This window comes from Monodelphis domestica, chromosome 2 (genome assembly GCF_027887165.1).
Source record: "Monodelphis domestica isolate mMonDom1 chromosome 2, mMonDom1.pri, whole genome shotgun sequence".
NCBI classification, from domain to species: Eukaryota; Metazoa; Chordata; class Mammalia; order Didelphimorphia; family Didelphidae; genus Monodelphis; species Monodelphis domestica.
Genome location: NC_077228.1, coordinates 26,562,803 through 26,586,394, shown reverse-complemented (window position 1 = coordinate 26,586,394; position 23,592 = coordinate 26,562,803). Strand labels below are relative to the sequence as shown.

At 45.1% G+C, this 23,592-nt stretch overlaps 1 protein-coding gene across 2 annotated transcripts; it reads left to right on the top strand.

Annotated features, from left to right (window-relative positions):
* Positions 1-3,564: 3,564 nt before the first annotated feature.
* On the top strand, positions 3,565-22,360 carry BTF3L4 (basic transcription factor 3 like 4). Of its 2 annotated transcripts, XM_001372076.4 has the most exons (6): positions 3,572-3,723; positions 11,141-11,205; positions 15,934-16,047; positions 19,142-19,343; positions 19,990-20,049; positions 20,694-22,360. In XM_001372076.4, the coding sequence occupies exons 2-6, from the start codon at positions 11,152-11,154 to the stop codon at positions 20,738-20,740; spliced, it is 477 nt and encodes a 158-aa protein (XP_001372113.2). In that variant the 5' UTR covers positions 3,572-3,723; positions 11,141-11,151; the 3' UTR covers positions 20,741-22,360. The 2 variants fall into 2 exon arrangements, with proteins under 2 accessions (XP_007480239.1, XP_001372113.2); XM_007480177.3 differs by lacking the exon at positions 11,141-11,205 and having other exon boundaries at positions 3,565-3,723.
* The last annotated feature ends 1,232 nt before the right edge of the window (positions 22,361-23,592 follow it).

The following is a 23,592-nucleotide window of genomic DNA, read 5'->3' as shown; positions in this document are numbered from 1 at the left end:
AAAGGAAATGGTAGAGCTGAGTACTTTTAGCAATGCTGGACCGCTTTAAATCACATGTAACTTAAAGCCTTGGAAAGATTCCCAGGCGTATTGATAGGATAAGTTACTCATGTCCAGCTGAATTTGAACTCTGGTTTTCCTGAATCCAATGACAGCTCTCTTTCGCTAAACCTCTCAGCCTTCACTAAACCTCGTCTCTATTTTTTCTCTGGGGCTCCTTTCATCATCTCCGGGCCCATTATATCTTAAATTCCTAAAACCTGGAAGTTATGGATAACTTGTTACTGGGTTTGGTGGGACTCTTTCCCCAAAGGCAAGTTAGTACAAGGAAAGCCCTAGGTATGAGACACTCAATCCATTTTTTTTTTTTGATACCTGGATTTTAAACATCTGTTAAAAATAACTGAATAAAACTGACTTTTAGATAGCAATGAATGACTGGATGGAAGGATTTAGTATCAGGAAAACCATTTCTGACAGAATGTAGCTAAGTAGCATATTCTGACCAGGTGTTTGGAAAGTCAAAGTTCAAATCCGGCCTCAGACACTTATTTGCTTTGTGAGTGTGGACAAGCCACTTTAACCTCTTCACTTCAGTCTTGTCATCTATAAAATGGTGATAGCAATACTTTCAGTGCCCACCTACTTCCCAGGATTTTTCTCCTTTCAAATGAAATCATAGAAAGCACTTTGCAAATTTGCAAAGCAGTGTATAATGAATGAATTTAGAAATATCAGCAGCACTTCCTAGGACTATGATCTTGGGCAAGTCATTTAACCCCCATTGCCCAGCTCTTACCACTATTTTGCCTTGGAACTAATACTTAGTATCCATTCTAAGAAGATAAGGGTTTCTTTTTGTTTAATGTCAGGAATTATCCCATTTGAATTTCTCAACCAAATACCCAAAGAAGAAGGTGCTGTAGGTAATATTGATGTCATACTAAAGTGGTCATATACTAATACAATCTCCCTTTACATATGTAATTGAAGGCTTACAAGGCACTTTTCATAATATCTCATTTAGGTCTTGGAATAGCTCTGTGAAGAAGGTACCATGGTTATAATTCTCATTTTGCAGAAGAAGAAACTGAGTTATAGAGATGAAACAAAGAGTGAAGTTCTTGTTTATATAATGGTTTAACATTTGATCTTGCATGGTATGCTCACCTCTCCCTACCTGCCCTTCATCCCTCTTCCCACAGAAACAGGATTCTAGACTCTGGTCAACTGCTTGAGTCACTAATGAGACTGACCAAACCGGTTTGGGGGCGATAATTCCCCATCTGCCAATAGGAATGCACCTTCTCCCTGGGTTGTGGCTGTGAAGATCCTGGTCTCCTTTTCTGGAGGACATCCCAATCTAAATCTAAATCTTTATTCTATTGTTCTGCCAATCCTCCCACATCTGCACACCCACACACTGATACACACATACATCAACAAGATCTAGAGTCTGCCTGGGAGGATGGATAATAATAATACTTATAATAACTCCCACTCCTGTAGTGCATCACATTTACAAAGAGCCTTTCCTCACAACTCTAAGAGGTAGGAAGTGCCTGAAAAGCCCCACAGGATAATGGAAAGTGAAGTGTGCTCCTATCCCAGCTCAGCTACTTCCTATCTGTGTCTCTTTGGACAAATGACTTTTACTTTTTCTGAGCCTTAGTTTCATTTCTGTAAAACAGATATTTGTTGAGTTGAATTGACCTATTGTGTTTTGTAATTTAGGGGGGAAACTGGGCCATTTGACTGACTTGTTAGAGATGAAGTGATCAGATTCTCCTGTTTTCCCCATTCTTTAGAAGCAAATACTTTTTAAATGAATAATTTTTGTGAGGTCAGCAGTCATGTCAAGAAAAACAAAAGTCCAAAGTTCTACCCTGAGGATACAAGGACAGAAATTAGAGTCCCTATAGCCAAGTAGCACTCAGGGGATTGGAGTTCTCACAGCCTGAGGCAGTAGGGACAATTCAATTCTCTGGTAGCAGTGAATGATCTTCAACCCATCATTTAAGCTTTTAGGTTTTCAGCAAAATGAGGGAGTTGCATCAGTTGAAAAATGGCTAACTAATTTGTGGAACAGGAATATGATGGACTGTTATTGTATCCTAAAAACTGGAAAAGATGAGAAATTAGAGAGACATGGGAAGACATGAATTGATGCAGTGCAAAGTCAAACAACCAAGATTTCTTAAGCCACTGCTACATGGCAGGCACTGTGCTAAGGGCTGGGAACATACAAAGAGACAAGGAGCTGTATATATGAGATAAATATATAATGTATATGATAAATTAACAAGAAAAGCACTTGAATTAAGAGGGATTGAGAAAGGTTTCCAGGGAAAAAATGGGATTTTAATTGGAACTTAAAAGAAGTCAGTAGACTTGAAAAAGGGGAACATTTATAGGAGATAGGCTGAGAGATTGTCTAGTACCGTGAGATGGAATGACCTATTTGTGGAATAGCTGAATCCAAGGTTACTGGATCATATGTGTCGTGGAACAAGATGTAAGAAAACTGGAAAAGTAAGTAGCTACTAGGTTATGAAGGACTTTAAATGTCTAGTAGAGCATTTTGTATTTGATCCTATAAGCAATTGGGAGCCACTGAAGTTTATTGAGTAGAGAGGTGATATGGTCAGACCTAAGCTTTGGGAGGTAGAATCAGAAAAACAATATATACAATGACAGCAAGGTAAATGGAATTAAAAAAAATAAACTGAATGCTGTGGAAGCAGCTGAGTGACTCAGGATAGAGAGCCAGGCCTAGAGCCTGGAGGTCCTGGGTTCAAGTCTAAACTTGGACACTTCCTAATTGTCACTAGGCAAGTCACTTAACCCCTATTGCCTCTGCCTTGGAACTGATATAGTACTCAGACAGAAAGTATGTGTTTTTAAAATAAAATAAAAACTAACTAAATTCTGTGTAACTAGAATGAATAATTGGGGGGGGGGGGATGCACATCTGTCCTCTTCAGAGGTGGGGGATTATTAGTATGATCAATCTAATACATGGTGCAGAGGTTATTTCCCTAGACAAAGAGTGTAAGTAAGCTCGTGAGGGCAGACACTCTTCGATTTCTAGTGCCTGGAACGTGGCAGGAACCGAATGAATGCTTGCTTGACCTGCAGCAGTGCCTGGTACTTAATAAAGAATTGCTTGAATTGGAAAGCTGGGAACTGAGTTGGATGTTGGCTACCTTGGAGTAGGCGCCTAATATGTTCTTTATTTAAGGATCTCCTAAAACAAAGTATTGCTTTTAAATCACCTTAATCAGCGCCGAACGGATTCCGTTCTCTCGATTGCACAACGTGTGTCTAGACCCTGACCTTTTCCTAAACACAGCCCGCGGGGTTGCTCCCCAGCCTGGTGACAGTCCCCAGGGCAGTCCCGGCTCCTTGCGGAACAAAAACTCTTACTGCCCGCTCCCAGGCGCCTTAGCGCGGGACACAATGTCTTCCGCCTGAGGACTACCGATCCCAGCATACACGGCGCGTCTCCGGACCCGCCGACTCGCGATTGGACGCGAGGACTTGGCCTTCCCCCTCCCGTGGGCGCGTCCGACGATTGGCTGCTCGGGGGGCCGGGAGGTGGGCTGGGCGCTGTCACGTGTCCGCGCTCCCGCGGCCGCCGCCTCCTTTCTCTGCCTCCGCTGCGACCGCCATCTTGCTGCCGCCGCGTGTTGCCGTCGGAGGAACCTCCCGCCTCGGCTCCAGGTAAAGCGGCAGCTGCCGAAACCTCGGCCCCGGAGCCCCTGGTGAACGAGGCCTGGAGAGAGCCGCGGCCCAGGCCGCTCCACCGGGCGGGGGAAGGCCCGGGCCCGGCCCCGGAGCCCGGCCGTTAGAGGGAGGGGGAGACTGAGGCAGGCCCGGCTCGGGTCCTCTCGGAGCCTCGGGTTCCTCCTCTGTCGCGGGAGGCCTGAGCCCTCGCTGATCCTCCCCAGTCCTCAGCGTTCTCCTCTGCCCCGCGTGGGCCGGGCTAGTTCCTGTGTATCAGAGGAGGGGCAGGACGGACCCCGGCCTCATTTTACTCTTGTGTCCAAGGAAGGCCGAGGACCGGGGTCCCCGAAAGTCTTCACCGGCCTCAGTTTCCCGCCTTGTAAAGTGGAGGGGTTCGTCTCTCCCGGCTCCGACTGAACGATCGCTCTCCAGCCTCAGTTTCCCCATCTGTAAAGTGGAGGGGTGGCCCCTGACCTTCCTCCTAACCTCAGACTAAATGATCATTCCCCCACCTCAGTTTCTTGTTGGTAAGGTAAAGGGGAGGCCCCTCCCAAGTCCGACATCCCCCCCCCCCCCGCCCCCAGGGGCCTCCTTGCCCAGCCCGGCCGGCTCTGAGTGAATGGTGCCCACTTTACAGATGGCCCGGGGGTGGCAGGCACCCCGGCATTTATTTACCCAGGGCCAGTTTGTTTCCTCCTCTGTAAAATGTGCCCTTAACCACCTCCTCAACCCCTGCATGCCCTACTGTCCGGTGTGGGTCAAAGCATTTTCCTCCCAAGGCCCCTGCATCACCGAATCCCTATAAGGGAGGAGGAAACAGGCACAGACCTGTGCAGCCGATTGCCCAGAGTGCCCCTGGGATGTCAGTCCCCTGATAGCAGTCACTAGATCCATTCAGGCCTAGAAGTGGGGCAAAGAAACTTCAGGCTTGGGTTTTTGGACCCAACAGTCTGGCCTCAGACACTTAAAGGCTGGCTAACCCTGAACAAGTCACTTAACCCCAATTACCTTGCTCTTGTTGTTCTTCTGCCTTGGAAACCTATACTTAGTATCAAAAATAAGGCAGAAGGTAGGGTTAAAAGAAAAAAAAAAGTCTGAGCCCATAGGATTAGGCAAACACTTGGGAAGAACAAAAATGACTGAGCCTGCCCACAGCAGTGCCTAAAAGGTAAGAGGCATCCCACACCAATCAGGCCTTGCCTTTGACCCCTCCTGGCCAGGTGGCCCTGGACTAGCCCTGTCCTTTCTCAGAGCTCAAGACAGCTGTCGGGGAAGGTGCTGACCTGCCTTAGGACAAAAAGTTCACCCTGGAATTCCCTGATGAAATGAAAACATGCGATCAGACCCCATCCTAAGTGATGATTATAGCATTTGATGATAATAATAGCTCCCACGTCCATCAGCTTGAGGTTTGCAAAATGCTTACCTCACCATAAGTCAGACTAGGATGCTTCTACCTTTGCCAGGTAGAAGCAGGCCCTGAAGTGACTCAGCTGAAGACATCCCCAGGAGGGAGCCAAGCCGAGGTTCTGTACCCCAAGCTGAGCATGCTTTCCTCTCATGCACCCCATCTCCTACCTGGAGAGAAGTAGAAGAACCTGGGAAACATAGATTCTTGGGAGTCTGCAGAGCTGGGGGAACCATCAGGATTGTCCAGGGTCCCCTTCATTCTGTAGGGGAAGAAGGTGAAGCCCAGTGTCCCAGCTCTGATACTCAGGTTTTACTGTGTAGGTCAGGAATGTGACTGACCCCAGGTTCCCAGACCAGACTCACTGGATTGCCCACTGCACCACTCTGCCCTACCAGCTCATCATGGGCCTTAGGAACCATGACTGCCTCTCTTCTTTATGGTGGACTCAAATCAACTTGTCGGGGGTTCTTGGAAGGCCTCACATAATGGGCATTTACAAACTAAGAGGACTCTTATTCAGGGGTGGATTGGACTATATGGCCTCTGAAGGGATGAGATGGTGAACCCTGGGTCCTTCAGGCCTTAGTCCTCAGTGGTTTGGGGGGAGGAGCAGGAGGATGAGGAAGAGAGCAGCCACTGATCTGGCCCTGAGGCCTGGGAGTGAGGAAGCTGCCACAGACTACTTGCCAGTGACCTTGGAGAGTTTACTCCTTCCAGGCTCCTCTGTACTGGAACTTTCCTCTGGGCTGCTAGAAAGGAGTCTGTTGGACTCACCTTCTTCCCAGGTGCTGGACGCATCTGAAAAGTTCGGTTCTTGATGATCTGGACAACCTTTGTTCTCATTCTTACATTCTAAGACTCCTGCTCTACACATCCTGAGCTCAGGGGACCCCACTTTCCTGCCTGGTTCTTTTGTTACCCTCACTCCCTGGGGCTCAGGAGACATTCCATTTCCCCCTGCCTTTTCCCTCCTCAAATAGCCTTCTCCCTCTGATTCTGCCTTGTTGAAGGCTGGGAAGGTCTCTTCTTTGAAACTATATGATAGACTCTTAGTTTGGTTTGAGAGACATTTCTGTGTCTCTGGTGGGTTTTTTCCTTCTTTTTTCCCAACAAACTAGTAGGGCTCAACTCCTTGGTTTTTAAGGGAATTGTGTCTGCTCACAATTGTGAAATGAATTTAGGGTTCAGGTTAGAAACAAATCTGGGTAATAGATAAGGAAACTGAGGCTCTATCCACCTCCTAGAGGGCAGAGCAGAGACAGGAGCCAGTTCAGTTCACTTAGCACCTTTGGTCAGGTGCTGTGCTCCCTTCCTCCCCCTAAAAAACAAACAGATGGTCTGTTTCTAGTAAGACGATTCTTTGTAGAGAAATATTCCATTCAGTTCCACAAATGATGGGCACCTATTGCTTTCCAGTAGAATTATGCACAGGCCATGGCCTCCTGGAGCTTGAACTCTAGTAGAGGTGATCAGGCATAAACCAATAAGGATGATACAGGATATGCCCTGGGAAATAGAAAGAGATCCCTGGGGGTGAGGTGTGTAGCAGGACTGGGGCATTGGGTTTGTGGTACTGAAGTACTGATTCTGAAGCCTTTGTGTAGGTGTTAGCACTTGGACCATCAAAGGACAGAAGGATTTTGTCAGTGTGGATGTGGGGTGTTCTTTATGTATGGGCCATTTGGAAGGAGAGGGTAAGAAAAAATGGGACTAACTCACAAAGGTAAGGCCAGTCTTACTGATGCCTAGAATTCATTGAGTGCCGTTGACCAAAATCAGGGCATAGATGAGACCAGACTGTGGGAGGTCTTAAGCCCTAGGCTGAGACTTTTGTGTCCTGGCCTTTAGGGAGCTCAGGAAGGCTTTGGGGGCACCTCTACCTGACCTGGGTGTGTGTACAGGACTTTTTGGGAAGCTTTGTGAAGGCTGGCTTAGATAGGGAGGGAAGGGAGCTAGCAGCCAGGAGATCATGTTAGGGTTTGGTCCAGTAAGAACTCAGGTCAGTGGCAGGGCTGGGATTGGCATCCTGGGCTTTCAAGCCCTGTTGTTCTCTAGCCAGGTTCCTTCCTCCCTGAGCAAGAGTGCCATATTATTCTGGCCATCTCATTCAGGGCATAGTTTGAAGATTGTCAACATCCAAACTCCCCATGGCACCTGACATTGGCCAAAGAGGTCTTGAGTATTTTCTAGTTCTAGTCTACCATATTTTAAGGGGAAGAAACTGACTGAGGCAGTGGAAGTGATTTAGCTAAGGTCCCACAGGTTAAGGCCTGGAACTGGAACACTTGACTTCTGATTGCAAATCTGGTGTCATTTCCTCATTCTCAGGCTGGCAAAGGTGAAGTGCTTTGAGATCTAGTCTTACAAGCTAGAAAGCAAATGTAATTTAGTATTAATTATGATCCCTGCCTTCCCCTTGTTATTGTACCATTCCCAGAATCAAAAGGACAAGTGACTTTTAAAAACTGCATTTTCTTCATTTAAGTAAAAGACAATGTAGCAATATCTTGTAAAGATTTTAAAAATCGAGTAGAAATATTCACACAATCAGAATTTTCTTAAATGCCTGGCTTACTCCCACCACCAACCTCTTCCACTCCTACACACATTCTGCTAAATAGAACAGAAGCAGATCTCATGTCTGTTGAGGCTGCTATGACCCTAGCATGCCCAGCCCTGGCTCTCCCCTCCCCATTTCTCCTGGTAGCTCATCTTCAGCCTCCCTGGCTTCCTTCCAGAATGAGGCCTTTTCTGGGCCCTGCTAGCATCCTGCTTCCAGACTAACTTCCATTTACTCAGTATGGATCTTCTTTGCTTTACATATGGTCTCCTCCATCATTGTGTGAGATCCTTGAGCTCTGGCACTGTTTATGCTCTTCCTCTGTATGTCCCTAGCACATAGTAAGTGCTTTGTAAGTGTTTACTGACTGACTCTTCTTAGCTGGGTCCTTATTGTAGTAAGGCAAGGCAGTCCTTTTAGTCTTCCTTCCCTACTGCTTCATCCTAACTTCTCTTCTCAGCCCCCTCCCCCCTTCCATAATACCTGACTGAAATAAGAGATTATTTGCTGTGAGCTTCCTCGTCTCCACTTCTCTGCATCTCAGAAGCCCCTTGGCATCATCCTTCATTCTTTACTTCAGGGTTTGAAGAAAAGAAGATGCTTCTTGCTGAGGCTTCAACATGTTCCCTTGATTCTCTACCCCTTCTCTTAGGTTGCCCCCACTAACATCCCCTTTTTCTCTCTTTAGTCTCTTCCTCTATATTGAGTTTTTCCTTGCTGCCTACAAATGTACCCTTGCCTCCCCCAGACTTAACAGACCCCACAGTCCCTTCTAGTTATTGGCCTACAGCATGTCTCCCTTTCATGAAATCCCTAGAAAAGCTGCGTTCAGCTATATCCTCCACTTACTTATTAATTGTCCTACTTCATTGCAGTCTGGCTTCTCACTTTGTTATTCAGCTCTCTCCAAAGGCTTTTGGTTCTCTTTGCATTTATTAATAACTCTTACTTTGATAGCATTTTGAGGTTTTGCAGAATTAGTCTTCCCAACAGCTCAGTCTTGTCCATCCCCAGAGATGGGCATACATGAGTAGCTTAATAAATACTTATTGACAAGATGACCGGATACTCTCCTCTCAGGGTTTTTATGACTGTTCCTTCTCTGCCATTTTGCTGGTTCATTATCCATGCCACTCTTCCTAACTGGGGGCATACCCTCAGGTCTGTCCTGAGTCCTCATTTCTTTCTCCACTCCCCTCACTTGATGACCTGTCAGCTCCTTTGGGTTTAATCTATCTCTGTGCACGTCTCCAAGATTTCAGTATCCCTCCCCGATCTCTTCTGGGTTCCAATCCCATATACCAGTCCCATATGCATTGCTCCTTGGGCTTTACCAACAGAGTGTCCTGTTGGCATCTCAGCCTCCACTTGAACAAAACACCTTGTTTTGGGAGAGGGGATTTCCCCTCCAAACCCTTCAACTTTCTCTATTCTCCCAGTGGCCCCATCCTCCTCTCAAGCACACAGGCTGACAGCCTCAGTAGCATGCCATACTCTACTCGTCATCACTGTACATATGCAATCATTTGCCAGAATTTGTCATTTCTTCCTCTCCGTTTTCTCTCTCCAGTGCCCCTGCCCCAACCAATCCATATTTAGCCTTCTTTCCATTGGACTATGATAGCCTCTTCATTGGTCTCTTTGCCTGAAGCCTCTCCCTATTTTAATCTGTCCTCCACGTTGCTGATTTTTGTGAAGCACAGGTCTGATTGTGCCATTTACCCTACTGAGTACAGTAAAATAGAAACTTCCCTATCTGGCCTGAAAACAGACCTAACCTGACCTAACCTATTTCTTCCAACCTCATAATATACACTTGACCACCTTAGTTACATAGCCTGTTTGGCCTCCTTTTTGCTCTTTACACACGATTCTCTCATCTCCCAAGTCTGTCCCTGGGCTTGGGCACTGGCTCTTCCTCATGCTTAGAAATCACACTCTCTTTATCTCTGCCTTTTAGAAACCCTCTTTTCCCTCAGTTCAGCTAAGATGCCTCTTCCTAGCCCCTTTCTAGCCTTTCCTGAGTCACCCCCTCCCTCTCCTCCCCAAGCTGCCAGTGCCACTCCTCTCACCTGGTATTTATTTAGTATAAGCCTAGGTATGTACATTGCCTCTTCCCTGAGAGAAGGTGAGTTAGGAAGGGCAGAGGCGATTGCAATTCACAGGGCCTGGTACCCAGTGTTGATTATATGTGAAACACTAGAGTAGGCACCAGGGGCACAAAGACAAAACTAACCACTGATCTTGGATGCTGTGGGGGGATGAAGATGAGTCAATACCAGATCATGTGAGAAAGGAGGAGAGCTCCAACAACCAGAGAGGGTTCAGAGATTCATAACTTGGTGGTTTCCCAAACTTAAGGTTGACTCGTAGGCTGCCTTCTTTTGTGCCTTACAAGGTTAAAGACAAAGGGCTGATGGACACCAGAGAAGGAGACGTGCTTTGGTAGTGACAGTGTGTTCCTCCATAGTCTGCAAATAGTGTGGAGATTAGGATCAAGGAAGATATTGTGTGGGAAAGTGCTCTGAACCCCAGAAAATAACGAGCCTTTGGAGGAGGTATTGAGGGAACTTGGTGGCTGCTGTAGCAGGCGGCGTGGGCCTCTCCCTCTTGTTGATACATACTTCATCTCATCTTGAACAAAGATTTAATTATTTTGTGTTCACTTCTTTCAACACTTGGAGATCCAGCCATTCTTTGCATCTGATCTCTGCCCAGGTGGCTTTTTGTGTTTACATGGATAATCTATTACAAAAGGAATAGGAAATAGTTTGAGAGTGTGGTCTCTTTTTGAGATTTTTCTCTGCTTATGCATTTTGTAATAATGTCTGCTCCACTTTCAAAAAGATCTTTGCTTAAATGCCAGCAGCAACTGGCCACGAGCATTTGTTTCATCATTGAAACCAAAGAAAGGAGGTGCCTTGGGACTGGCAACTTTCAGGGTCATCCTGGTTTTTTTCTATTTCTAAAACTGCTTTTCAGGATCATTTTAATCTGTAACCTTTACTACATAATTTGAGCAGAAAGTTAGTATTGTGGGAGATTTCTCCCACATGGCCAGTTCCATCCCCCGACTCTCCTGGTCTCTGCTAGCAGATGGTCTTTATGAGTGGCCACAGTATCAGGGTTTGTAACCAAGTGGGCAGCTTTCTGGGCTCATCCCTGAAGTCTTTTGAAACTTCACCAGGCTGATTTTAAGCCTCATTCTGAGAGCCTGAACAGCTTGGCATAGGACCTGCTGGAGCTGGCTTCCAGTTCCCTGCTGGAATGGGGGGCTGGAGGGCACAGTGAAGGGGGCTACACCAGGATGACTGTTGATCACTCAGTACACAAGGGGTACACCAGAGAGGGTGAAAACTCCAGGTGCCCCATGGGGCATATTTCATATTTTGCTAGAGATCGAAGCCTTGCCAGAGACTTGAAACAATCTCCTTCTTTTCTAGAACTACCAAGCATGAATCAAGAAAAATTAGCCAAGCTTCAGGCTCAGGTCCGGATAGGAGGCAAGGTGAGTGTGGAATAAAACACAGCTAGTCATCATCTTTTTTATCCACCAAAAGCTGTAAAGGTTGGGAATTGATGTCACATTTCAACTTGAAAGTCACTTTACAACTTAGAGTTTTTGAGAAGTATGAGAAGGGAGCTTAGAGGGCAGCTTGGTACCCTTGCTTTATATCTAAGGAAACTGAGGCCCAGAGAGTTGAAGTGATTTGTCCCTTCTTATGGGTAGTAAGGGACAAAACAGGATTAGAATCCATGTCCTCAAACTTTAAAACCAGCATTCTTTCCTGTCTCCGCTGGAGCAGTGGGACAGCCATGGGACTCTTGGACCATTAATCATCTCCATTAAGCAAAATGACCCATGCCTGCCATGTATTATTGTAAACCAACAGAAATCTTCAAGGGCCTCAGCTTACTTGTGAAGGAGCCTTTCTCTGAGAACCCCACTGCTGGCCCTAGGCCAGACCCCCATTTAAATGATAAAGGCAGAGTTTCTATACCTCTAAGACTGGTTACTTGTGGAAGGGGGACAATTCTCTTAATAGTATTCAATGTAGTGACATCTTGTATCTGGAATTATCTAAAACTTGGCTGAGAAATCAGAAGTAAAAGGATTAAACCGAAACTCCTGTTTGGCTCTTCATATATCCTCCTCTTGCTGCTTCTCACACCAAGGGACTCATCTCCCATCTCTATGCATTTGCCCTGACTGACCCCTGTGCCTGGCTTGTCCTCTCCTCACCTCTGCCTTTTGGGGTCTTTAGTCTCCTTCAGAGTTCAGCCCAAGCAGCATCACCTTCTAACCTGAAGCCTTCCCTCACCTCCCCCCCTCCCCCAGCTGCTCTTATTCTCACTTCCCAGACTGCCTTGTGTTCATTTGGACATGCTCTTTATGCGTCCAGATGTGAATTAATGTCTCCTTGTTAGAATGTTCTTATAACTATTCTTAGGTTTAATGCATTGCCTGGCACATAGTAGGAACTTCATAAATGGAGTTTGTGCTGAGAGGGTCCTTGGGGTCATCTAATCCAATTCCCTAACTTTGCAGATGATGAAAATGGGACTCAGGAAGTGTCAGAGCCAAGATTAGAATCCAGGGCACATCCAGAGATGCAGACAACAGTTCTCAGCAGCTCCCAACCTGTTGGCCTTTCTTAGAGCCTAATGCTGAATTCCACCCTCTGTGTGGGTTAGGCCCTGGGGTGGCAGGTTACAAGAATTGAAACAGTCCCTCCTGGCAGACGTTATCAGAGAGGGCCCCTGAGGCTATTTGCCCGGCCTCAGTAGCCAGTCAGCAGACACTGAGTTAATGCTTATGGTGTGCCAGGCAGCATGGTATCATGGGATAAAATAAAAGATAAAAATACATTCTTTGCCTTCATGGAGCTTATGTTCAATGGGGGAAGCAATGTGCAGGCTCCTGTGAAGAGAGTCTTAGCCAGCTGGGGGAAGGTCTACCCAGGGTGGGATTTGGATTGAGTTTTTTGATGTTGTTTTAAAGCTCTTGACTTCAGTCAGTGTCAATTTTAAGACAAAAAGACTAGGCAGTTGGGATTAAGTATCTTGCCCTGCCTCAGCTAGGAAGTGTTTGAGGCATAATTTGAACCCAAGTCCTTCTGACTCCAGCCTTGGTACTCTATCCATTGTGCTACCTAGGTACCCCTTGAGTGGAGGCTGAAAGAAAGATAGACATTCAAGGAGAGAAAACATTGCAAGCATGGGGGAAGGAAGGGGGAGGAGAAGATCCTTTCTCTCTCCCTCCCTCCTTTCCTCCCCTACTTTCCTCCCCTCCTTTTCTCCCCTCCTTCCCTCCCCTTACCTTACTGTGTATTGGTTCTAAGGCAGAAGACTTGCCTAAGGTCACACAACTAGGAACTGACTGGGGCTAGATTTGAACCCAGGACCTGCCTGGCTATTAAGCTGCTTAACCACCTACCTATCCCCCATGGGAGCCTTTTTAAAAATTATTAAACAATCTTAGAAATTATGGTGGTCAGGTTTCCCATCCCATAGCAGATCAGAAGCAGCAAATTAGGGTGTGGAGAAGAAGTCAGAAAATAGCCAATTAGAATAGGACCATACTAATATTAGGGAGAGAGCACAGGTGAGGACTAGGAAGAAGTCAGGACAGTTGAGGGGAAGATGCAACCCAAAACCAGCCCCCCTGACCATTTGAAGAGAGAGTCAGCATCTCAGGAGCCTGTGAGGATGGCCTCAGACTGTTCTAGTAATCCCAAGTACTCAAGAAGAGATTAATTATGATTCCTGTCTTTGAGGAAGCATTTATTGGGCATCTACTATGTGCCAGGCCCTGGCCAGACAGAGGCCAAGAATGAAGCTGTCCTCTGGCCTAGATGATTGCAACCACCAGTTGCTCAGCCTTCTTTACCCCAGGGCTGGACAAGGGGAAGCCAGCCTTAGGGCCTCCTACTCAGTCAACTCTTGAATGGTTTCCTGTTGCCTCTAGAATTCAATCTAAACTTCAAAGTCCTTCCCAATTTGGCACTGGCCTCCCTGGATATTGCTCTCCACCTCTTCCCCCCTGGCTCTCTGGGATCCAGCCAAGCTGGCTTTCTCTCTGTTCCTCATGTAGGACACTGTGGGCCTTTGTACTGACCTCCCGTACCTGAGTGCCCTCTCACTTTACCTCAGCCCCCTTCTTTTGAGCTACAGCTCAGGTACCTCCCTGTGCAAAAGGCCTTTCCTGATCCTCCCCAACTGCCTTGTATGTATTTGTATTTATCCACTTTATATTTGTGCTGAATATATTTGTAGATGTCCTTGTTCCTGGAGAGTGGGGATTCTTTCGTTTTCTTGTGTTTGTATCCCTAGCCTGAGGCCTGACACATAGTAGGGCTTAATAAATGCTTGTCGGTTATTGATTCTATCAGAAACAATTATGTAAAAATATCCAGTGCAGTTACTGAGGAGGAGGGAGATTCCCCCCCCCCCCCCCCCCAATCTGTCCTCCTGCCCATTGGTTTTTCCATCTTATTTTTCTAAGGGCCTTTCCAACTCATAGCTCTAATTGTTCAGTGTTCTGACATTCTTTTCTTCCATATCTAAAGCTATGAGATTCTGTTTGTAATATTATATAGTAATGCTTTAATACTTGCAAGGGACTGCTAGATGGCAGTGGATAGAGTGCTGGATGTGAAGTCTAGAAGACACTTCCTAACAGTGTGATTCTGGGCAAGCCATTTAACTCTTATTTTGGCCTCAATTTCCTCCTCTGTAAAATGAGCTGGAGAAGGAAATAGCAAAACACTCCAGTGTCTTTGCCAAGAGAACTCGAAAATGGGGTTACAAAGAATCAGACAGGACTGAACAACAATAATTGTTGTGAAGTGCTTCACACATACCTCTTTTGAGCCCCATAACAACCCTGTGTGGCAGGTACAACAGGTATTATCAATAATTATTGTAATTATCCATGTAGCAACTTAAGCCTTAATGATGCTAGCATGTGAGGGGCCTGCTGTCAGTAAAAAAGAGGCCTCGACTTATAACACTCAACCCCAGAGGGATGGAGACCTCAAAGATGCCTGCTGGTGGTCAGGCCTCTGCATTATTGCTACACAAATACCTCCCTTCACCTGTTTCTCACCACCTGCAAGGGAATTCTGCCTTTGATCTCAAGGCATAGAGGGACTGCTCACAAGGCTCAGGGCTTTGACTGCTATTTATTCAACTTGAGTTACATTATTGATAAAGTAGACTATTGTGACTGATCCTGGAACTCTAAACACATATCATTATTCCAGTAGAGCCTGGAAATCCCATTGCTGTAGCTCCGTCTGTTAAGTTGGGGGTGGCTAATAATGATTCCCCTTTATAACGTGAACCAGTCAAATGTGAGCTTTTCATTTTGTATTTGTATTCTGGTTTATTTACATTGTCATTCAATAAGCATTTGTTTTTAAGAAAGGTTTTATACTTAGCAGAAGTATGTAGGTACTTATGGGACAGTAATGAATGGAAAAAAATCAGGGGCAGCTAGGTAGCACACTGGATAGAGAACCAGGCCTAAAGAGGAGAGTTCCTGGGTTCAAATCTGGCTTCAGACACTTATTAGCTGTGTGACCCTGGTCAAGTCACCTAACCCCCATTGTCTAGCTCTTACTGCTCTGCCTTAGAAGCAATACACAGTATAGATTCTGAGACAAAGGGTAAGGTAGGGTTTTTGTTTGTTTGTTTGTTTGTTTTTTTATGGGGGGGTGAGGAGGGGGGAGGAAAAAGAAAAGAATCCATTTGAAATAAATGGAGAGCAATCTATGGATTGTTGGCCTATTTTTATGGCATGGATGGGCTGCACTCTTTACTATTGGAATAATTGCCTACCTCAGTGAAATCATCTGGCTTTTAGAAGGAACTTAATGAGTTCAAGATAACATTGTATTGGAAGCAAACATTGCTTGAAATGTATCCAGATTGTTAAAAACCCCCAATGAGTTAGCCATGAGGCACAGATGCTTTTTTACTAGTGGGCAGAATTAGGAAACATAGATATTGAAATAGTGCCATTTGACAATTGGGTAAAAAGTTTTATAACTGAAACTCCCCAAATGGGCCTTGATTCTTTGGCGTCTGCAGTCTCCTGAGCCCCTTCAGTTCCCATTAGAATTACAACTTTTCTTTCCTGGGTTTTAGTGAGACGATGTGAATGTGGGAGTCTGGGACTGTGGCCATTAGGCCTTGGCTCTGTTGACTTTTCCCATTGTCTTGACTCCTGTAGGGCACAGCTCGCAGAAAGAAGAAGGTGGTGCATAGAACGGCCACAGCAGATGACAAGAAACTCCAGAGTTCTCTCAAAAAATTGGCTGTGAATAATATTGCTGGTATTGAAGAGGTAAGGTCACTAGGCTGCTATTTTGAAAGGGCATTTTGACTTTTCAAATGAAAAAAATTATTCAGCTCAGAGTTCTTGGTCTTTTTTAGAGACTTGCAACTGCTGCGTGTTCATACAACTAACTTTGGTGTGTTTCCGTGGGGTCACAACAGGCTTTTCCAAAGGTTGGCCTCAGGTATAGATGTCATTGTACTGGACTAGTTGTAAATCAGCTCAGGCATTTAATAAAAATAAGGATAAAGGATAAGCATAAAAATAATGGAGGATTTTTTTCAAATAATAAATTCGTCAGGCTTTTCCTCTCTCTAAAGAGGCTATTTCTAGACCTCCTTGAAGAGGCTTCTCATCCTGCTTTGATGGCAGTCAGTGTTTTTTTGCTGCCCTTTCAAAACCCCAACACACACATGCACGATTAGTGATTGCCATTTTGAGAATCCTTTTTCATAGGCTTATCATGAGCATAAATAAGACCAGTTCTTTGGGCTTAAACCCCAGATTTTATTTGGTTCTCTGCACATTTTCTAGTTACTGATGCTCTTGCTAATTTGAAAGCAGATTTCCCCTTAATCTGCTTGTCCTTGCCATATCCCTACCCTCCCAGGCCCTGAAGAGAAAAAAGACCAGTCCTTCCATTGATGGAATACTGCCCCTACTATTTCTTTGAGGTTCTGAGGAACGTTATAGCCTCAATGAAGGTCTCCCTAACCAAGGTCTAAAGGTGCTTGTGGGTCTGCTGGCTTCTGCAGAGGTTCAGGCTGCCCGCCTGGGGAGACCCCATCAGTTAGACTTATTTTTTACTGTTGGGAATTAGTTCTAACCGGAGCTCTGGATGCCTGGTCATTAAGGGACCAAACATTTCCTTAGTTTTTGCCAATGCTAAAAAAGCTGATAGAAATTTGGGAATAGAAGAAACCTTTGGTTTGGTGTGAAACAAAGAATATTAGTATGTTTGCACAACTGTGTGCTGAAACCCTTGGAACCTTTAGCTAGGGTGGGGGGAGGAACAGCCTGATTCCTAAGACCACGTTGTCCTCTAAGACCCTCCCACTCTTCCCCTGGCCTCGGCTTTATTAGAGCCCACATCCACATTCCTAGCTTGCATTTTCCTATTTGAGGAGTTGAGAAGAAAAGCTACCTGAAATTTATTGGAAACAGTGTGTACCACCTGGGATTTTATGGTCACTGGCATGTTTTCTGAGTTATCAAACATTGGCAGACCTGCCTTTTTCATCTTTATAACTTATGATAAACTGAAGGTTCTCTTGGTAGGGCAGAAAAGGAAGGGAATAAACATTTATAAAGTACCTACTAAGCCCTGGATTTGAATTCTGCCTCACTTAATAGCTTTGTAACTTTGGCAAGTCACTTGTTTCTGCCTCAGTTTCCCCCTCTAAAATGAGGGTGTTAGACTGGTGACTATTAAGGTCCCTTCCAGTTCTAAACTAATGATTGGAATTATTTTTGCAGATGTCACATATCTTGGAGGAAAAGCCAATAAACATCCTATGATGTTTTGAAAAGATATTAGACTTGTGGGCTTCTGGGGCCCTCTCCTAGCCTTAGTTTCTTTTTTTTTTAATTTGAAAATGTTTATTTAATTAGTTGATTTAGAGTATTTTCCCATGGTTACATGATTCATGTTCTTTCCCTCCTCTCCTCCCACTCCCCCTCCCCTAGCCAACGAGCAGTTCCACTGGTTTTTACATGTGTCATTGATCAAGATGTATTTCCATATTATTAATATTTTCACAGCATGATTGTTTAGAGTCTACATCCCCAATCATATCCCCATCAGCCCATGTGATCAAGCAGTTGTTTTTCTTCTGCGTTTCTGCTCCCACAGTTCTTTCTCTGGGTGTGGATAGTGTTCTTTCTCATAAGTCCTTCAGAATTGTCCTGGGTCATTGCGTTCTGCTAGTAGAGAAGTCCATTACATACATTGTACCACAGTGTATCAGTCTCTGTGTACAATGTTCTCCTGGCTCTGCTTCTCTCACTCTGCATCAGTTCCTGGAGGTTGTTCCAGTTCACATGGAATCCCTCCATTTCGCCATTCCTTTGAGCACAATTGTATTCCATCACTATCAGGTGCCATAATTTGTTTAGCCATTCCCCAATCAGAGGGCATCCCCTCATTTTTCTGTGTTTTTTGCCACAACAAAGTACGCTTAGCCTCAGTTTCTTAACATCTAAAATGAAGGAATTTGAACAGATGACCCTCCCTACTGTGGGTGGGATTCTGTGATATAGAAAAGAGGACCATTACAGAACTTCGGATTTAGTAGACTGCCAGTTCATCATTGGCTCTTGTTGACAGGTGAACACATAGTGTGTCCACAGTGATGGACATGAAAGGTGGCTCTGTTCCACCCTCCCCTGGTCAGTCAGTGAACTTTTATTAAGAGCCTACTGTGTGCCACTCACTGTGTTAGGGTACTAGGGGTACAAAGACAAAAATGAAATAAATCATGTCTGTCTAAGGGAGCTCACATTCCAGAGGAAAAAAGAGTTCTCCAAGATGCTTACATCATATAGACACGTATAATTATGTACAAAGCATTTTTACCGTGGCACTTGGACAGAATTTGAAGGACACCAGGGAGTCCAGAGGGCGGAGGGGAATGGGGAATGAGTTCAAAGGTGGCTCTTTGGGTGGTGAGCAGGGGATAGAGACCAGATGTGCAGATAGAATCTACCAGGTTTGGCTCCCGGTTAGACATGAGGAATAGAGGGCAGCTATGTTTGTGAACTTGGATGTCCAGGAGGATGCTGGTACCCTTGACAGGATTGGGCAGAGGCGTGGGCCTGGGAAGAAAACTCAGCTGTGCTTGAGATGCCCAGTAGACAGTTACTGAAGCATTCATGCAGAAATGGGACCAGAGTTGGTGGTGGAGCCTGCAGTTTTCCTGCTCTGGTTTGAAGTTCACCAGCTACCTTTTCCCACTGGTGGTGAACAGTGCTGGTTCATTTCCAAGAACAAATTCCCCTCTGAAGTATTGAAAGAACCTGCAACCCTTGTGCCGTTTGGATAAATTACTTTTAGAAAAGGTAGTGAGGTAACTTGTGAACCTTCTTCTATTTTGTGTTCTAACAGGTGAACATGATTAAAGATGATGGGACAGTTATTCATTTCAACAACCCCAAAGTCCAGGCTTCCCTCTCCGCTAACACCTTTGCAATCACTGGTCATGCAGAAGCCAAGCCAATCACAGAAATGCTTCCTGGAATATTAAGCCAGCTTGGTGCTGACAGCTTAACGAGTCTTAGGAAGTTAGCTGAACAGTTTCCTCGGCAAGGTAGGTGACCTCTCAACCAGTATTGCCATGGGCACCCTGCCCAGATTAAAGTCATTTTATTTTGTACCGTTAGGGGAAATCAACTATATTTAAAAGAATGTGTTGATTATGTGGCATTTTATTGACTGAGATGAACCCTCAAAGGCTCTCACAAGGTTCCTTAAAAGCTATGAAGAGATGATCTTTAGGTTCATTATGATTCTTAGGGTCCAGGAATGCCAGCCTAGAGGAGGGCTGTTTCTCTAGGTCCTATTTTGTTACAAACTTGTTGATTGTGCTGTAATAGGAAGTACTTGTCCTCTAGCCTCATTTAATGGTGTTAACTTAAAACTTGGCTCTGTAGTAAAGCCATAGTCATCAGGTCTAAAGTCACTGACCTCCCAGTTCACCTGGTCCTTCTCCCTTATTTGGCAGATGGGGAAGGATTGGAGGCAGTATTAGAATTGATCTATGTCTGATTTAGGGTGAATGCTTTCTTGATGTGGGGGCCCAAATCTGCAGGAATCAAGTTGACAGTATTTCTTAGTAAGTTACTGTGAATTTTCTGATTCATTTAGATAAGGAGGAGAGGACTATGGAAGAGACAGTTTGGGGGGTTTTAAAGCCTTGTATTCTGTGGCTTCATTGTTTCTAAAATTCTTTTCAGTGTTGGATAGCAAAGCACCCAAGCCTGAAGACATTGATGAAGAGGATGATGATGTGCCAGGTAGGTCCAAAGACTGGTTTTTGGCATTTGTTCCTCCTTCTTGATTGGGGCAATTGACTCCTTCCAGTTGGGCTGAGTACTGCTCAGGGTCGGCCTCCCCAGGGTGTGCTGCTTGACACCCCCAAAAGTAGGCTTCCCCCGGCCAGCTCGGGAGTGGTCTGCCATGCCCATAATGGGTGGATTGGTTATCTTTCAAGGCCTCACACAGTGAAGGTTGGAGAAGTCTGCTAGCTAACAAGATTCCTTTTCAGCCCCACTATTTCACAAAGGCCATGGCGGGTATTTCAGTCTATTAGTAGAGCATCCATCCAATAAAATCCCAGCCATTGAGGTTTAATAGGAATCATGAAGTTCTCTTGGATGATAGATGCCCCTGGTCTTAGAAGACTTGATTCAAACAAACACCCACAGTCCTGCCTTCCACATTTAGAACTCAAAGTCAGAAATGGCTTTTTGACACTGCTGGCTATCTACTGGTGGCAATGGGCTGGCCTTTTTGCAAGGCTTAACCCCTATAAAATGATGGGGGTGGGCTGACTGCTGTGCGTATCTCATCCCTCCTGCCTACTTCCCAGTAGGGAGGGGCCTTGCCTGCTCCTCTGCAGGTCATCCATCAATGATCCCTCTCCTCTGCTTTTCTTCAGATCTTGTAGAAAATTTTGATGAAGCCTCAAAGAATGAAGCCAACTAGAGTGATGGTTCTTGGCGGCCGGCATGGACTAGTTTGGAGAAAGGAGCAGGTGGCTCCGGAGCTGTGCAGCAGCAGAGAACGTCTCCTGTTAATAGTTCAGTAATAGAAATATTTTGTATATTAATGATGCTGTTTGGTCAGCATTTTTCTGTCAGTTGATTTTGCATTTTGCACTTCTCCCAGGATCTACTCTTTTTGTCAAAATACGAAGTATTGGTGCAGCTTTGAGGGGTTTTGTGGGTGTGTGTGTGCTCGCGTGCATATGTGTGAGTGTGCGAGCGTGTGGGGGTGTGTACAGTGGAGAACAAATTGGATAACAGTTCTATTGATCCTCTCCCTCCCCCCAGTAGAAAATAAAACAAATCTTTAAGTCTCTTCCTTTTTATCTTTGCCCAATAGTGCACAGAAATAGTGAAAAGTGAGTGTCTTGTCTATACTTCAAGGACACAAGACATCAGAACATCCAAGACTGGGTTTCAATTTGCTGTGTTAACTATTGTATTTGCAAATGCTTTTCTGTGTTTAAGATGTCTCTGAGAGATAGAGGATGGGCTTCCTGCTAGGGCATGGGTTAGGGGGCACCTTTGGTCTTGCTGCCTGACTCCCCAGTCAGACCTAGAAGGCATTCTATTCTCTTTCACTTCCATTCTTCCTAGATGTTCCCGTATCCCCTTTTGTCTTAAAATGGTTTGATCAGCCTTTGTTAGTGTTCCTTATCACTTCTCATCTAGACCAAGAAGGATGTTCTCTATTTAGGGTTATGTGAACTGCTAGACCCTTCTCTTTGTAAAATGTTGTTTCTCTTGTCCTGGAGAACAGCAGACCCATTCTTGACCTTCCATTTTGCCTTGGATTGTGGCAGTCAGTGGATTTAAGTCCCAGGGAGCTGGCATGCTTTTCCCAAGACACTTGACATCCCAACAGTCCTCACTGTTCTGAAGGACAGACACAGCTCTCTTTCCAGCAAGTTTGGAACTAGCAGCCTTCTGTTGAATTGGAGCTGAATGGGGCCTAGAGCCTTTCCCTGTATCCACTGGGATACCTATGAGATGATGATGCTGGCTCTGAAAGGGTTTCTTTGACCTACTTCTCTGCTGTTGGCTTTGAAACCTACCTCTGGGTTGGATGTCCCTGTTGTCATAGCTCACAGGACCCTCCAATGTTCATGCAGAGAGTAGAGCAGTGTTTAGGTGGGCTCACTGGCCCAAGGCAGCATTGCCTGGAGCTCCTCCCCTCTGAAGGCTCAGGGCTGTGTTCCTTCACCAGAATTTCCCTCAAAGCCTTGGAGGAAAGCTTTGCATTGTGACCAATCTGACCTTCATTGGAGCAGGTGTTGAGGGGAAAAGTGAGGATCTGGGGCAAGGGCTTCTCTGACCCATCCATCGTCCAAACTAGCCATGGCTTACCTTCCTGGCATAACGACTGAACCTGGATAGCTTTGGAGACCAAGAATACACCGGAGGTCTGGAGACGACACTGGCAGAGAGAAAGAGAGAAAGCAAGAGAGTTCTTGTGGTTTGTCGTCCAAACTCCTCCATGGATTTTATAGACTTGTTCATTTTCCTGTTATGTTTTATATAATATATGGACTTAACTATAAAATAAAATAACCATACAAAAGAAGGGCTTTCTTCTTGTGCGTCTATGGGGTTGTCTTCGAGGGACTGCCTCCCTCTTGCTTCTGCTTACCTCATTCTTCCTTTTTTTCCTTTGTCATTATCATAAGCTATTTAAGGTTTGCAAAGGCCTTGACAAATAGGATCTCTTTTTATCCTCCACGATCCTGGGAGGAAGATACCTTTATTAGACCCATTTTATAGATGAGAAACTGAGACAGAGTGTTACACAACCTGCCCAGGGTCACGTAGTTAATAAAGGATCTGAGGCAGGATCTGAACCCATCTTTTTGATTGCTGGTCCAGCTGTCAAAAAAAATAGCAGTTATATGGCACTTTGAAATTAGAAATGTACTTTGCAGATATACTCTCACATCAGGCCTGTTCCCCACCTCTAATGACCTGCCTCATTTGAAAGGTGTCGCCATTTTCATTTTATTTCCCACTTTTTGCTGTAAAGGATGTGCCCATCCTCTGCTCTCCAGAGAACCCAACCCTGCCCTTCCTGCCCTGAGAAAAGAAGGAGGAATGGAGGGGCTGGGCAGGTAGCCCTGGTGTAGAAGGACAGAAGTTCATGGGTTGGTGCCTGGGTCCCTAAGACTGGTAGTAGTGGAAAACTGCTTGTTACTAAACAAGTTAGTATAGATTTACGGATTCATTTCTGTTGTTTGGTCCTGAATGGGTTTCTTGACCCACGGCATTTTTTGGTCTGTATTTAGGAACAAGAAGGTTAGGTCTCCCCTAACATATCCCATGACCATTTTTCTTTCTGTAAGTAACACTTTTAGAAAACTTGAATACCTTGTTTTGTTGCTGAGTAAGTGAATGTTGTAAGTACCCATTAAATCTATTTTTAACTGAAGAATGCCACAGGCTTTTACAAGAATATCCAGTCACGGGCTGTGTATGGTTTTTTCTCAGTAATGTTTCATTGAACCATACACGCTGTTTGTAGCTGAGCTGCCATGTCTCTCATTGCCATTAACCATGGCGACCTACATTTCAGGTTTAGATTTGGCTATTTTAAAAACCTCGGGGAAAGAATGATATGGTGAGATGTTTATTTTAATGTCATTCCTTTTTATTAGGAGTCTGACCAAGTTTTTGCTTTCTACCCAGAGCTTGTATGTCTGGGGCAGAAATAATAAGAGATAGTTAAGATGAATTCATGTCATCGAAATGAAAAAAGGAAGCGACTCCACAGTAAGGAGTGGAAAGCTATATTCCCTATTCCAA